Source organism: Cherax quadricarinatus, chromosome 28, assembly GCF_038502225.1.
Source record: "Cherax quadricarinatus isolate ZL_2023a chromosome 28, ASM3850222v1, whole genome shotgun sequence".
NCBI classification, from domain to species: domain Eukaryota; kingdom Metazoa; phylum Arthropoda; class Malacostraca; order Decapoda; family Parastacidae; genus Cherax; species Cherax quadricarinatus.
Window position 1 is genome coordinate 11,956,220 of NC_091319.1, and position 14,450 is coordinate 11,970,669.

General features: G+C 40.8%; 1 protein-coding gene across 3 annotated transcripts in view; it reads left to right on the plus strand.

Moving 5' to 3' along the window:
* LOC128693160 (synaptogenesis protein syg-2-like) overlaps positions 1-14,450 on the plus strand; it is a 183,956-nt gene that overhangs the window by 158,964 nt on the left and 10,542 nt on the right. For all 3 annotated transcript variants that reach the window (XM_070089398.1, XM_070089400.1, XM_070089399.1), the window contains exons 12-20: positions 2,065-2,251; positions 5,108-5,220; positions 7,745-7,847; positions 8,718-8,884; positions 9,723-9,852; positions 11,407-11,546; positions 11,788-11,975; positions 12,734-12,898; positions 13,250-13,366. In XM_070089398.1, coding sequence (XP_069945499.1) covers positions 2,065-2,251; positions 5,108-5,220; positions 7,745-7,847; positions 8,718-8,884; positions 9,723-9,852; positions 11,407-11,546; positions 11,788-11,975; positions 12,734-12,898; positions 13,250-13,366 — 1,310 coding nt within the window. The remainder of the gene's footprint in view (positions 1-2,064; positions 2,252-5,107; positions 5,221-7,744; positions 7,848-8,717; positions 8,885-9,722; positions 9,853-11,406; positions 11,547-11,787; positions 11,976-12,733; positions 12,899-13,249; positions 13,367-14,450) is intronic.

The following is a 14,450-nucleotide window of genomic DNA, read 5'->3' on the forward strand; positions in this document are numbered from 1 at the left end:
CTGTTCTTCCTCCACAGGGACGCCCACGTCTCTTTTCATTCATTAATCCAGTCTCTCTCTCTTTCTCTCAGTGCCATCTTCCCTCACCCCTACTCTCACATGCTCCTCCTCTTGTCTCTCACCCTGCCTAGCATGCTCTCTTTCTCTCTCCCTCCCTCCTACCTCTACCTTCTTTCCTCCCGTTCTCTCTCAGCTGTTCCTCCTCCAATCTCTTCCACTCCTACTCCCTCCCTCCCCTCTCTCTCCCTCTATAACCTTCTCTCAATCCCTCCCTCTCTCTCTCTATCCTTCCTCCCTTCTCTCCCTCTCCGCCACCTCCCGCTCTCCCTCTCTCCCTCGTCCTGCCGTGTATCTCTCTCTGGTGCCGCCCACCGCCCACCTCTGTCCTGCGCCGCCCAGCATACGCGTCCCTGCGCTAACTCCCTCACTCTCTCTTCCTCCCTCACTCTCTTCCTCCCTCCCTTCCTCTCCCTCATTCCTCCCTCCCTCACTTCTCCCTCGCCGCCTCGGCCGCCCTCTAGCTTCAAGCAGAGCTTCTGTTCTCTACGTATGCCGCGCCTATGACCGACTTCTGCTGTTTCCTCACCGCCTGAGGCAACAGGCTGTCGGTGCTCATCAGGAGCTGATTGGAAGAACATATCAATTTCTCTCTTTGATGAAGAGAGGAAACTGATAGTGTATATGAAGGGAGTATGACAGTTACTGTTATATTCACAGTGAAGCACTAAATCCCCAGGGGTCAAGAGGTCCCTAGGGAATAAGGGATAATCAGGAATAATCTGAAAAGGGGACCAAAGGGCCCTTTACCAGCATTAAAGCACTCTTCCCCATTGAAGGGAAGGATCGTATTTGTAAATAGGTCCTGAAGCCTCTAGACTACACGAAGGTAATGCAACGTAATGTTGAAAATGTTATAAAATGTTATAAAATGTTATAAAATGTTATAAAATGTTATAAAATGCCGACAAGTTGATAAGTTAGACACATGTGCAACAGTTAGGTATCAATGTTGTTGCTCCTGTTGCCTCTGTATTTGACTGAAGAATAAAAGTGCCCAGCTGTTGCACTACATGTTATATTTTCACAACAAGGCACGAATACTTTAATCCCTAAAATAGGGATACAACTAAAATCTCTGCATATATACGCTGAAAGAAATACGCCTCTCGGTGTATTTGTCCTGTATGAGAGCATGGAGAGGCTGTCAAGTTATATATATTTTTATAAACACATTCCGAGTTATGTATATAACTAAGATTAAGAGTTAAGTTGTTGCATATATATATATATATATATATATACGAACTGAGGTATATCTTCTTAAATTTAATTCCCTCCGCTTCTTCACTATGTATATTTTTCCTCTGTATATCTCCTTTTCTCGTAAGGGTTATTTCAGTGCGCAGATTTGGAACATGTCCCTCCTTTTTTGCTTAGGTGGAAGTTACATTGTATCTTTCTCGTCTGCACCTCGGGGAGAACAGTGGAAAAATTTTTAAAATTTGCCGATAGATTTACCATATGAATGTACTGATATGAACAGTGTGAAAATTCTCTCTAACATTCTGGAACTCTTCAGTTTGTCCCGTCTATCATGAGCATCTGTAAGCTCTTCGTTACTGTTCAGAAAATGTTGGTAGTATGATTACTACCCACAGGATGAATAAGGGGTAACTACCACACACAGGTTGGGCACAAAGTGACTGTCACCTACATGATGGGTATGGAGTGAACAGCAAGACTTTCAGATTAATACGTCTATAACCCAGCTATCACTTATTACTCTTCCTTTAGAATCATCAGTCCCTTTACACTCCCAGTGATTCCCCTTTACTCTCTCAATTATCGTCTTTCAGTCACCCAGTTATGACTGTTTAGTTACACATTTATCGTCCTTTACTCTTCTAGGTACAATCCTATACTTTGCCAGTAATCACATTTTATTGTGCATTATATACCCTTTAATTTCCCAGTTAACATCCAATACTCCCACAGTTATTACCTTATACTCTGCTAGTTATCTCCTCTTTACTCAGGCAGTCACCACCTGGTTTTCTCCCACAGTCGCACCATGGGATGTGAGTGGATCTGTCAGCCCACAGAATGTGGAGGCCGGTCAGGTGGTGAAGATCACCTGTAAAACCTCCAGTAGTGTACCAGCCTCCATCGTCACCTGGCACACCCGAGCACACCTGCTAGGTGACCCCTCCGTCAAGCACTCACCTGGGCTCTACGGTGGCACCATCACCGAGTGAGTACTCTCATTATATTTATGGGGAAGTGGCAGCGCTAAATTCGTGAAGTGTCGTGCAGTAGCGGGGAAAAATGGGAGATAAATTACATTATATCCAGGGAAAGGAGATTTAAGTCCAGCTCCTTCATCCCCTGAAGGAGAGCAGTAACTGTGAAAAACTCGTATTAATTTTAGACAGAGCTTGTCATCTGGGTTTATATATCAACGTCCATGTTGCCCTACAAGCTGAGTGTCAATTCACTGTCTCAGTTAATCCGCAAAAAATCACTCTGAGCATCACGAAATTCATATATTTATTAGAGCTCAGTAAAATACAATTAACCGAATTTACGCCGATATATGATAGGCTGGGTTGGATTAAGCTACATGACGCAAATTTTAGGAAGGCTATGTTTTAAGGTTGTTAGGTTACTTAAGGGACAGAGACAAAATTCATTTTAGAATCTGATCAGTTAATTGAGTTCTACTTAACTGTTTAGTAAAATGTGCATCGCGAGAGGCATTCATTCTTACTATTTTATAACAAGTAAAAATATGTATACAGAAGAAAAGTTACAAGGAATGCATTGTTTTGTATTAAAAATACTTATCAAGCTCTTTCTTGACAAGTAAATATATAGATATATAATTGCTCTACGCGGAAAGGTTACACAGAATATCAGTGAATCCTGACAAACCTCCACGGATCTAGTTTGAACCTGAAGCACAAAATTCGAATTTGAGGCATTAGTTCGAGGTTGCTGAGATGTTTCGTATCTTGAGGTTTGGTGATCTAAACTGAAGGTTCTCGCATCTCGAGAGCATAGTGTACGAACCTAAGGTACCTCGAAGCTGAGACACAGCAAGATTAAAACATCAACTGTGGAGAGAGATCTATGTGGGGCAGTTTCAAAACACTCTGGGCGGCTCTCGAGAGGAGTGTTGGTAGGTAAGACACATATGCAACAGTTAGGCAACTTTATTTCGAAACGTTCCGCCTACACAGTAGGCTTCTTCAGTCGAATACAGAAAGAAGGCAGGAACTATCTGAAGATCAAGCGACAGTGCAGAGACTTAAATACTGTCGGAAGGAGAGGTGCAGAGTAGTAGTAGTAGTGAGAATGTAGCCACTGAGAGGTCATGTCCCTCTCAGATCCAACAATTCTCACTTGAAAAGGCTGTCCAAGGTGTTTTCTGTACCAAGATGCCATGTGTTGCAGTGTCTGACAAGATGAACATCAAAAATGGTATACAGTACCGACAGGTTGGTAGGTAAGACACATATGCAACAGTTAGGCAACTTTATTTCGAAACGTTTCGCCTACACAGTAGGCTTCTTCAGTCGAATACAGAAAAAAGGCAGGAACAGTAGAGATATGAAGACGATGTAATCAGTCCATTACCCTTAAAGTCGTAGAATTTGAGGTTGTCAGTCCCTCAGCCTGGAGAAGTTCAGTTCCATAGTCAGGAACTATCTGAAGATCAAACGACAGTGCGGAGACTTAAATACTGTCGGAAGGAGAGGTGCAGAGTAGAAGTAGTAGTAGTGAGAATGTAGCCACTGAGAGGTCCAACAATTCTCACTTGAAAACGCTGTCCAAGGTGTTTTCTGTACCAAGATGCCATGTGTTGCAGTGTCTGACAAGATGAACATCAAAATGGTATACAATACCGACAGGTTGGTATGTAAGACACATATGCAACAGTTAGGCAACTTTATTTCGAAACGTTTCGCCTACACAGTAGGCTTCTTCAGTCGAATACAAAAAGAAGGCAGGAACAGTAGAGATGTGAAGACGATGTAATCAGTCCATCACCCTTGAAGTCGTAGAATTTGAGGTTGTCAGTCCCTCAGTATAAAAGTCCCGACAGTATTTAAGTCCCCGCACTGTCGCTTGATCTTCAGATAGTTTCTGACTATGGAATTGAACTTCTCCAGGTGGGGACTGACGCATCGGGCTTCAAGGGAATGGACTGATTACATCGTCTTCACATCTCTACTGTTCCTGCCTTCTTTCTGTATTCGACTGAAGAAGCCTACTGTGTAGGCGAAACGTTTCGAAATAAAGTTGCCTAACTGTTGCATATGTGTCTTACCTAACAACCTGTCGGTATTGTATACCAATTTGATGTTCATCTTGTCAGACACTGCAACACATGGCATCTTGGTACAGAAAATACCTTGGACAAGCTTTTTCAAGTGAGAATTGTTGGATCTGAGAGGGACATGACCTCTCAGTGGCTACATTCTCACTACTACTACTACTTTGCACCTCTTCTTCCGACAGTATTTAAGTCTCCGCACTGTCGCTTGATCTTCAGATAGTTCCTGACTATGGAACTGAACTTCTCCAGGCTGAGGGACTAACAACCTCAAATTCTACGACTTCAAGGGTGATGGACTGATTACATCGTCTTCATATCTCTACTGTTCCTGCCTTCTTTCTGTATTCGACTGAAGAAGCCTACTGTGTAGGCGAAACGTTTCGAAATAAAGTTGCCTAACTGTTGCACATGTGTCTTACCTACCAACCTGTCGGCATTGTATACCATTTTGATATACGAGAGGAGTGTTATTGAGTTCTGAAATATCTTGCTAGAAAGTCCATTATGGACCTCACGCTGCACTACCGGAATACATAACCTGTTCAACTGAATCTGAGAATGTCTTCCATAAGATGTGAGAAATTCAATAATAATAATAATAATAATAATAATAATAATAATAATAATAATTAATAATAATAATACGAACTCCTTTCGTGACCAAAATGCTATGTGCTGCTTCTAGCTTAGCAGTTACCTGGCTTCTGTTTATTTGCCGTCGCCTCTCCCAGTGTCTGGTTTCATGCCTTCTTTTGTGTTTGTTCTCAGGTCTAAGGTGAAAGTGAGACCAGAGGCTGAAGACAATGGTCTCGTCGTCGTCTGCGAGGCTGAGAACGGACTTGGGGTCACCGTCAGCACCAATATCACCTTGAACGTTCTGCGTGAGTCCCTCTGGCTTCCTGTGTGTGTGTGTGTGTGTGTGTGTGTGTGTGTGTGTGTGTGTGTGTGTGTGTGTGGTGTTGGAAAGAAATATTTTTTTTTCTTCGATAATTTTTTTTTTTTTTTTATTTTACCTGTTGACTTCAATCATTTCTGAGTTGATTTCCATCTCTCTCTCTCTCTCTCTCTTTCTCTCTCTCTCTCTCTCTCTCTCTCTCTCTCTCTCTCTCTCTCTCTCTCTCTCTCTCTCTCTCTCTCTCTCTCTCTCTCTCTCTCTCTCTCTCTCTCTCTGCGAGTCTCTCAGTATAATATATATATCTATATTAGTTTTATGACAATCATTGTTCTCCCATGTTGGGGAAAAATTGTACGTATTTTCATTTCAGTTGTTTGAGTTGTTTTGGTAATTCTTTTAACCATTTTAGTGGATTTTAACAACTGCTTTTCCCAGACCTTTTCGACAGTTTTTATTGGCTCTCTTAAATGTGGTCTGTCTGCCTGTCTCTCTGTCTGTCTGACTGTCTGTCTGTCTCTCTCTTGTTTCATTTTATATTTAGGAGTTCTACAGTATTGCAGCCGAGAATTCCCACATGTTTTTTTACCAGATAAAACTGTTATCTTACCTCGATTCACTCAATCTCTCTCTCTCTCTCTCTCTCTCTCTCTCTCTCTCTCTCTCTCTCTCTCTCTCTCTCTCTCTCTCTCTCTCTCTTTTACACACACACACACACATTGCTTGGTTTGCATCACAGATACATTGACCTAGTTTTCAACACCCAAAGACCCCGCTAACAACGGGTCATCATCATTAAGATATGTCAACACCACATTGGTAGTCCAGACTTGTTGAGACAGACCTGATCATCCGGACCACACTCGATTGACCAGACTTAGACAACCAGATCTGGTTTGCAAGAGCACACTGATGGGCCTGCAGTATCACTATTATACGCAGACCTGGACGACAAGGACACTGGTTTGCTGCCATTCCTCCTGCGAGGAATACCTGAAAGAAGCCCACTCATCTCTGTTAAGACTTCCAGTCATCTCTGTTAAGACTTCCACTCATCTCTGTTAAGACTTCCACTCATCTCTGTTAAGACTTCCACTCATCTCTGTTAAGACTTCCACTCATCTCTGTTAAGACTTCCACTCATCTCTGTTAAGACTTCCACTCATCTCTGTTAAGACTTCCACTCATCTCTGTTAGGACACCAACTAATCTACGTTGTTGTTTGCTGCCTTCTGCTGGTTTTAACTCTTTTTTTTTCTTCGTCTTGGCGTTCATCACTCTCTCTCTCTCTCTCTCTCTCTCTCTCTCTCTCTCTCTCTCTCTCTCTCTCTCTCTCTCTCTCTCTCTCTCTCTCTCTCTCTCTCTCTCTCTCTCTCTCTCTCTCTCTCTCTCTCTCTCTCACTGATGTCATATTTCCGCTATCTCACGGTGGGTGCTATTTCGTTCTCTTCGTAAATACTCGATTTAACTCTTCAAGTAGAATGTTAAAGCGTCAGCACTGTGTATCCCATAAAATCTATATAAATATATTTAAATTAAAGTTGTTTCATAATTTTTGAGTCAGGACATCTTACTGATATAAAATGTTACTGAAGAAGACAAGACGAAAGTGACAGGAGATAATGGACCCTTTTGTTTTGTTCTCATGGTTCTGTATCTGAGCAGATTGTTTCGGAAATTTACCCGTGATGTGCGAATGTGTGTACTGATGTTTTTTCTGTCGTATAGATTTATTATTTTGGTGGTTGAAAGTGAGGTGTTTGGTGGTTGAAAGTGAGGTGTTTGGTGGTTGAAAGTGAGGTGTTTGGTGGTTGAAAGTGAGGTGTTTGGTGGTTGAAAGTGAGGTGTTTGGTGGTTGAAAGTGAGGTGTTTGGTGGTTGAAAGTGAGGTGTTTGGTGGTTGAAAGTGAGGTGTTTGGTGGTTGAAAGTGAGGTGTTTGGTGGTTGAAAGTGAGGTGTTTGGTGGTTGAAAGTGAGGTGTTTGGTGGTTGAAAGTGAGGTGTTTGGTGGTTGAAAGTGAGGTGTTTGGTGGTTGAAAGTGAGGTGTTTGGTGGTTGAAAGTGAGGTGTTTGGTGGTTGAAAGTGAGGTGTTTGGTTGTTGAAAGTGAGGTGTTTGGTTGTTGAAAGTGAGGTGTTTGGTGGTTGAAAGTGAGGTGTTTGGTGGTTGAAAGTGAGGTGTTTGGTGGTTGAAAGTGAGGTGTTTGGTGGTTGAAAGTGAGGTGTTTGGTGGTTGAAAGCACACACACACACATACACACACACACACACACACACACACACACACACATACGCTCGATAGTTAACATGTTATGTGACTCCTTTTATCTTACTATTTTTTAACACACTGGATTTTTTCCTAGTTTTCTCACAGTTTGCAGTATAAACCTTCTAGTAATTTTTCAAATTAATATCATATAGATTCACTCACGGTTTAACACCTGCCTCTTCCACACACACACTTTCACCTACAACCCTTTCCTTCCTTAATCCAACACAACGTTTTCTATATTGCAGATGGCCCTGTGTGGTTGTTTACGCCATCTGGAATGTTAAATGTGTTGGAAGGTGGTGACCTGACCATCACAGCTGAAGCTATGGCCAACCCCGGTCCCGTCACGTAAGTCTTCAATCCCCGGTTTCGGTATTATTTTTATAAACAAGAGTGTCGGAATGGGAGGCTACCTGGGTTTAGGATCCAGGCCCCTCTCTTCAAGGGACCTCGTATGTGAGACTTCGGCACTTTAAATCTCGGGTTTCGCTCTCTAGACAAGGAATATGCTAAGCCGAAGAATGGATGGACTCTCTCGAAGGTATATTTGTAACAGTAACATAACAGGAGGTTTTCCTCCAATTAGGCTAGACTGTGAATGAAAGAGGCTTTGCTATTTGCTCGTTGGTTCTTGGTAGTGTGAGACTGGTTCTTTACCTGTCACGTTCTCGCTTATTTCTCATGTTCTCTTCGCTTTAAATCGGCTTCTGAACTCCATAAATGTCTTCGCATTGCTACCAAGACCATTGTCCATCCAAAATAAACTTTTCTTTTAAAGAAAATAAATAAAAAAATAAAAAAAGAAATAACTGATAATTGAAATAGAGCGACGAGTTTGTGGTTCAATGATCCTACACTAAGAATCAATAATTTCACTTCAGTCATAAAAGTGTATGTAAAAAACTCAATTTGAGACATATATACTTTATTTATTCTCTACTTTCATAGACAGGATTGAGATGAACCAGTGTAAATAAGAACATTTTTATATAAGCATAATTACTGAAAACTGCTTCATATGTGAAGGTAGTTAACAACACTGGTTCAACATATGGCTGACAACACTGGTTTCCCAAACCCAACTGCCTAATATTTTAGTCAAGTACTAAACGTGTATTGGTCATTCATGGCAAGTAGTGGAGGCTCGAAACTCCGTAATCTAATCAAGGTAATGGACAGATCACTTCACTGAGTTCTCTAATGATGATGGATCTGCAGGTACACATGGCAGCGAGGAACAGTGACCCTGGTGGGGAAGGAAGAAGAGGCAGGGAGTGGGCAACTTAGACTCCGGAGAGTGGGTCGTCATATGGCCGGGACATACACCGTCACTGCCTCCAGCAGTAGAGGCTCCGTCAACGCCTCCTTCATCGTCGACGTTCAGTGTGAGTAAAATTCAGTGTATAACGCGTCTAGGTTGAGCAATTTACAGAACACGAATAGGAAATATTGACGCGTGATACAGAACCATGTTCCTCTATTTTCAGAGTTCATTTGAAGGTACTAATGATGATAGCTTGTTGCTAGTGGCTCACTATATGGCCAGGATTAATTACACTTTGTGTTGGTCATCTAGGACGAAATAGGAACCAGGGGGATAACAGTATACATTAAATAAGCCTGGGCTTTGAAAAGAAACTGAGTTAGGATAATAGCCCTATACCTGTAAAATCAATAGTGTTAATAAAAAGACATTCAAATCAGTGAATTGTAAATGAGGGTGAATCACTGCATGATGTATAAATTTTACATCAATTCATGGTCATTACGGTGTAACAAAAACATCTATATAAAAATATGAGACAAAACTCCCCTTGCCGCTCGCCAGCATTGTGTGTGATGCTTTTTTTTTTAAGCAAGTCTGGTGTAGGGCAGCTCTCAGCTTTAAGATAGAACAATAACATTAAGGAGGAAGGTACAGCTGTTGCTTGTGCTGTCAACACTATCTAGCGCCTCTCTCATGTACTGTTTTTGTTTGTACATAGTTCATCTTTGCGGTCAAAGAGGTGTTACCTTTCCTCTGTTTTAAAGTGTGAATCTAACTGTGGTCTGTACACACTACAGACACGGATAAGAGCTGATACTCGATATTCGACAAAACACACACACACACACACACACAGGTCCAAGAGCTGGTACTCGATCACTAGAACAAATAGATGGGTACACTTCCCTCTATCTCATAACCAATAACTAAGTAGAATATTGTATCCTCTATGGCAGATGGTGCCGAGAACATCACCGCTCCCAAGAGAGTGTTGGTAGACCAGAATGACACAGCTACCGTGTTGTGTTCCGCCTCTGGCAACCCAACACCCAATGTCACTTGGTCAAGAGATTCTGATGATACCAGGTAAGCTGACGCCAATATTTCACAAAATGCTTTAATGAAACATGATTGATAAAAAAAAATAATAAAATTATGCATATTTTAACCAAATATATACATTTTTTTGAAAATCGCATGCATCTTATTTTGAAAAAACAAAAAAATGTGTGTATTTCGGCAAGATTAGCTGGAGCTGCTAAATTAATTTCGTTGTAAAAAATCTGCTTACTATGTTACTCTTGTTAAGGAATGTCATTAATAAAAATATGGAAAAAGTTTTAGAAATAATTCGGCATTAAAAAACCATACCACGGGCGGAATTTGAACCCGCGGTCAGAGAGTCTCAAAACTCCAGACCGTCGCGTTAGCCACTGGACCAGCTAGCCACATTAAGGTTCGTCCAACTAGGTATATTTCTACACCATAGGACGGTCCGGAGTTTTGAGACTCTCTGACCGCGGGTTCAAATCCCGCCCGTGGTATGGTTTGTTTGCAATCGTGTCATTACGATTTCGTGAGTCAATAATTCAGCATATTTGACTACCTTATAACTATAGACAGATACATATGTTCCTTGTCGTGCGTGCGTGTCCCTGTGCATACCACAATCGTGGTATGTATATATATATATATATATATATATATATATATATATATATATATATATATATATATAATGAAGGAGGGGTGTTAAGATGGCAGTTTAAAAACTGTGGTGTAAAGCACCCTTCTGGCAAGACAGTGATGGAGTGAAGGATGGTGAAAGTTTTTCTTTTTCGGGCCACCCTGCCTTGGTGGGAATCGGCCAGTGTGTTAACAATTCATATAATAATATATATGTATATATATATATATATATATATATATATATATATATATATATATATATAACCTGTTATTAGAATTCTGACATTAGCTCATTGGTTTAATTACTGCGAGCAGAATTCTAAAAATACATTTAACGCATAGAAATTAGGAAAGGATTAGCTTCTTCATATATATATATATATATATATATATATATATATATATATATATATATATATATATATATATATATATATATATATATATATATATATATGTGTGTGTGTGCGTGCGTGTGCTAGCATGTGTGTGCGTGCTAATTTAAATACACGATTGTGGTATGCACAGGGACACGCACGCACGCACGACAAGGAACATGTGTATCTGTCTATTAAATGATAATGAATCACTCAAATGCCACATTTTTTCAGAGGATTTTAATAACTATCAATAAATCAAGACCTGTGATTTTAAAAATAATGTCAATAATATTTTTAGATTTGTGTTTCTTGTGCTATCTTTTTTTCTCTCTCATACTGTTTATATCTTGGCTTGCTTCATACATTAACATCAAGGGATATACACACCAAGAGGTGTGTTTATCTCAGTGTATATACACCAAGCCTTGTGTATTTCTGTGTATTTATCGTGACTTTCAGCCTAGAGATTTAGGCTTTAAATTTAAAACTGACTTTTTCATCAGTTTTCAGTTTCGATAATTCATCTGATTACAGCTGCTGTGTATCTCGCTAAACATTCTTTGCTTCTCAGTGTGGTGCTGTCGTGGGGTGTAGGCGAGGCTTACCTGCAGGTGGAGTGGTCGACACCTTCAGACACTGGGATTTACTACTGCCGAGCCTCCAACCTTGTCTCCTCACCTCCCAGTGTTGCTACAGCTATCGTTGTCACACGTGAGTTAACATGGGTTTAACTAAGTCTTGATGCACGATAACACACACACACACACACACACACACACACACACTTGCACACATACACACATAAATACACATTCATGTGTAATGAATATACTATTCTTCAAAATCAGTAACATAATTCGCCCCACTAAGGGCTACATCTCTGGCCCACATCACAGAACAAAGATCATCATTACTGCATGTTTTCATACCCATTGTTTTATCTACCCTACAGAAGCCCCTACATCGGCTAGCAGCCTCCTGGAGGAAGAGGAGGTGGCAGGAAGGTCGTGGGCTGTGGTGGGTGGCAACGGCTTGTTGGACTGTCGAGTCAAAGCTTCTCCTCGCCCGACTTTCGAGTGGATCGCCGAGGATGGACCCATTACCGACAACAACAGAAAATACGACATCCACGTACCCCAGGTGAAGAATAGACACTTAATACCTAATGACATGTCGGCTATTTAGACAGCTATTTACTGTCTCATGTGATGGGGGACACTAACCAGTAAGTTTGGCCCTGGCTCGAAGGGAACAATCTCAACAGATAAGGGTTAATATAAAAACACTGGAGCGAACCATTGTCTTGTAAGCAACCTGGTTTGCATTGCGTTTGAGCATTTCCTGATCTAGTCCCCCGTAACTACAATCTTTAAAAATATCAACAGATATTCACTGCTGAGTACTTTTCTTGTATTACTGTCCAGCATATTAAAATGCGTTTGTATTTAGATATACAGATCCATATCAGTTTAGGTCGTCTCCTTCATTAGATCAAGGTAATATTAGTAAATAAATTAATTATTGTTGTTTTTAAAAGATGATCAACTGATCCAATTTTTGCGTTAATTTTAAAAAAATCGATAAGTTTTATTTTCTCGTGCACAGTTTTTTTCTACGTATACAGTCTAATTCCAAAACTGTGAGACAGATGTGCATATTTATACAGTTATTGTCCCTACAGTCTTAACAAGACAATGGTATATAGACTGATGTATATATTTTTAAACACACTTACCTTAATCTTTAATTCACGGATTAAGCATAGTTGATGTTAACGTACAGGTCAGTTGCAGCCTTAATGTCTCACGTTCAGTCAACAGGATTTGGATAAAACACACTGGTCCCTGAACAACAGGATAATGATAGATGTAACAATTAATACCTTGGGTCCCCACCAGCTGATGGACAGCGTGGCTGAGTGGTCATCAGTGTTGGAAATACGCAGTGTTACGGCTGGAGATTTCACTAGTTACACCTGCGTGGCCACCAATCCTCTCGGATCCTACACCTTGAACTACACCCTCAGCCCGCCTACCCATCCCGGCACACCTCTCAGCCTCAACGTAAGAGTTCCGTCAGTGTTTCATATTAGCATTAATATTTTAGTCATGGGGAAGCGCTTAATCCTTAGGGGTATACGGCACCTGAGGAATGGGAAACCATCAGGTTTGATCTGAGGAAGAGGAGGGTAGCTCCTATTCTTTGTATCAAGAGCCCTTCAGCTCTTGGCACAAAGAAAACGGTGATTGTTTGCCACGGAGCTCGGGACAGCATTGTATGAAGCGCTAAAGTAATATAGATATTGTAATTTAGCACACGGGAGTATACGGTGATGCTAAAGCAGCATGAGATTGGTAGTTGCCAGACTGGAAGAATACACTAACAATGGTGCGTGTTTGTGTGGATCTCTGCAGGTAACAGCGGTGAGTGACACCACTGTGGAGGTGAGGTGGTCAGACTTCACTGTAGGTCCTCGCCCTGCAGGCTACACCATCAGATACCGCACTACTACAGGACAGCGTCACTATGAGGTTAGCATCCACTGCTCTAAACACCCTCTAGCCAAGCATAATATTTTGGAAGGTCAGCTGTCTCTCTCTCTCTCTCTCTCTCTCTATCTCTCTTTCTCTTTTTCTGTTTCATTTATACATGTTTCTTGCCTCTTATCACATATTGTTTGCTTCTTTTCTCCTAAATTTTAATTTCTTCACAGTTCCATGTGCACTTTGTTAATTTTTCGGTAAGAAAACGATTATTTTATATTCATCTCAAGCTTCCTTGCACTTACAAGTGTTGCATAAGACAGAAGCTGCTTTTTCTCTCTTACATAATAATAATAGGCTATTGTTGTTGCTATTTTGCTTTAAAAATCAATGTATTGCGTGCAAGCAGCAACACAGGTGTAACACCTGTACTTTAATTTTTCTCATCGCCAGCTGTTATAGCTATTTTTAAAATATTTAAAGACAATATTTACTTTTTCTTGGTAGTTGTGTTGCTGTTGCACTTTTCAGTGAAAGAATTTGATCATAATGAGATACATCATATTTGGAATTTAGTTTCTGAATGAGCACTAGTTTCTTGGCTGAAGTTAGCTTCCAGTGAAGCCAAGTATGAAGAGCGTGGCAGAAACTAATGACATGGATGTTTGTTTGAGTAGGATATGTTGCTAGTGACATTACCAAACACTGGACAAAACTTTTTCCCACCCACCCCCAGTGCATGTTGTATGTCAGAGGCTATTATCACCGTGGGAGTCATGATGTGCCAGTTCCTATGTGAAGAGGAAAACCAAGCTCAGCTCAGACTGTGGCCACATACCAAAGAAATTCATTTATTTGGACTGGAAAAATGCAGAAGCATTTTGCATGTCGTGTGGTTTACAAGTTTGTAAGTGTTTTCAAGGTGAAAAAATCTCGAAATGTTTAACTGCCTATTACTGAATAATCAATACCTTGTCCAGGGAAATTCAGTAGCAATTATGGCAGCACTAAGGCACTTACCATGAGCTTTTTTGGCTGCGGCCGCTGTTTGAAATCTCACATTCATTCAGTTTTCTTACGTTCATAAGCTTGGTTTTCCCCCGGAGTATGCCAGCCCTGAAGATCGAATCTG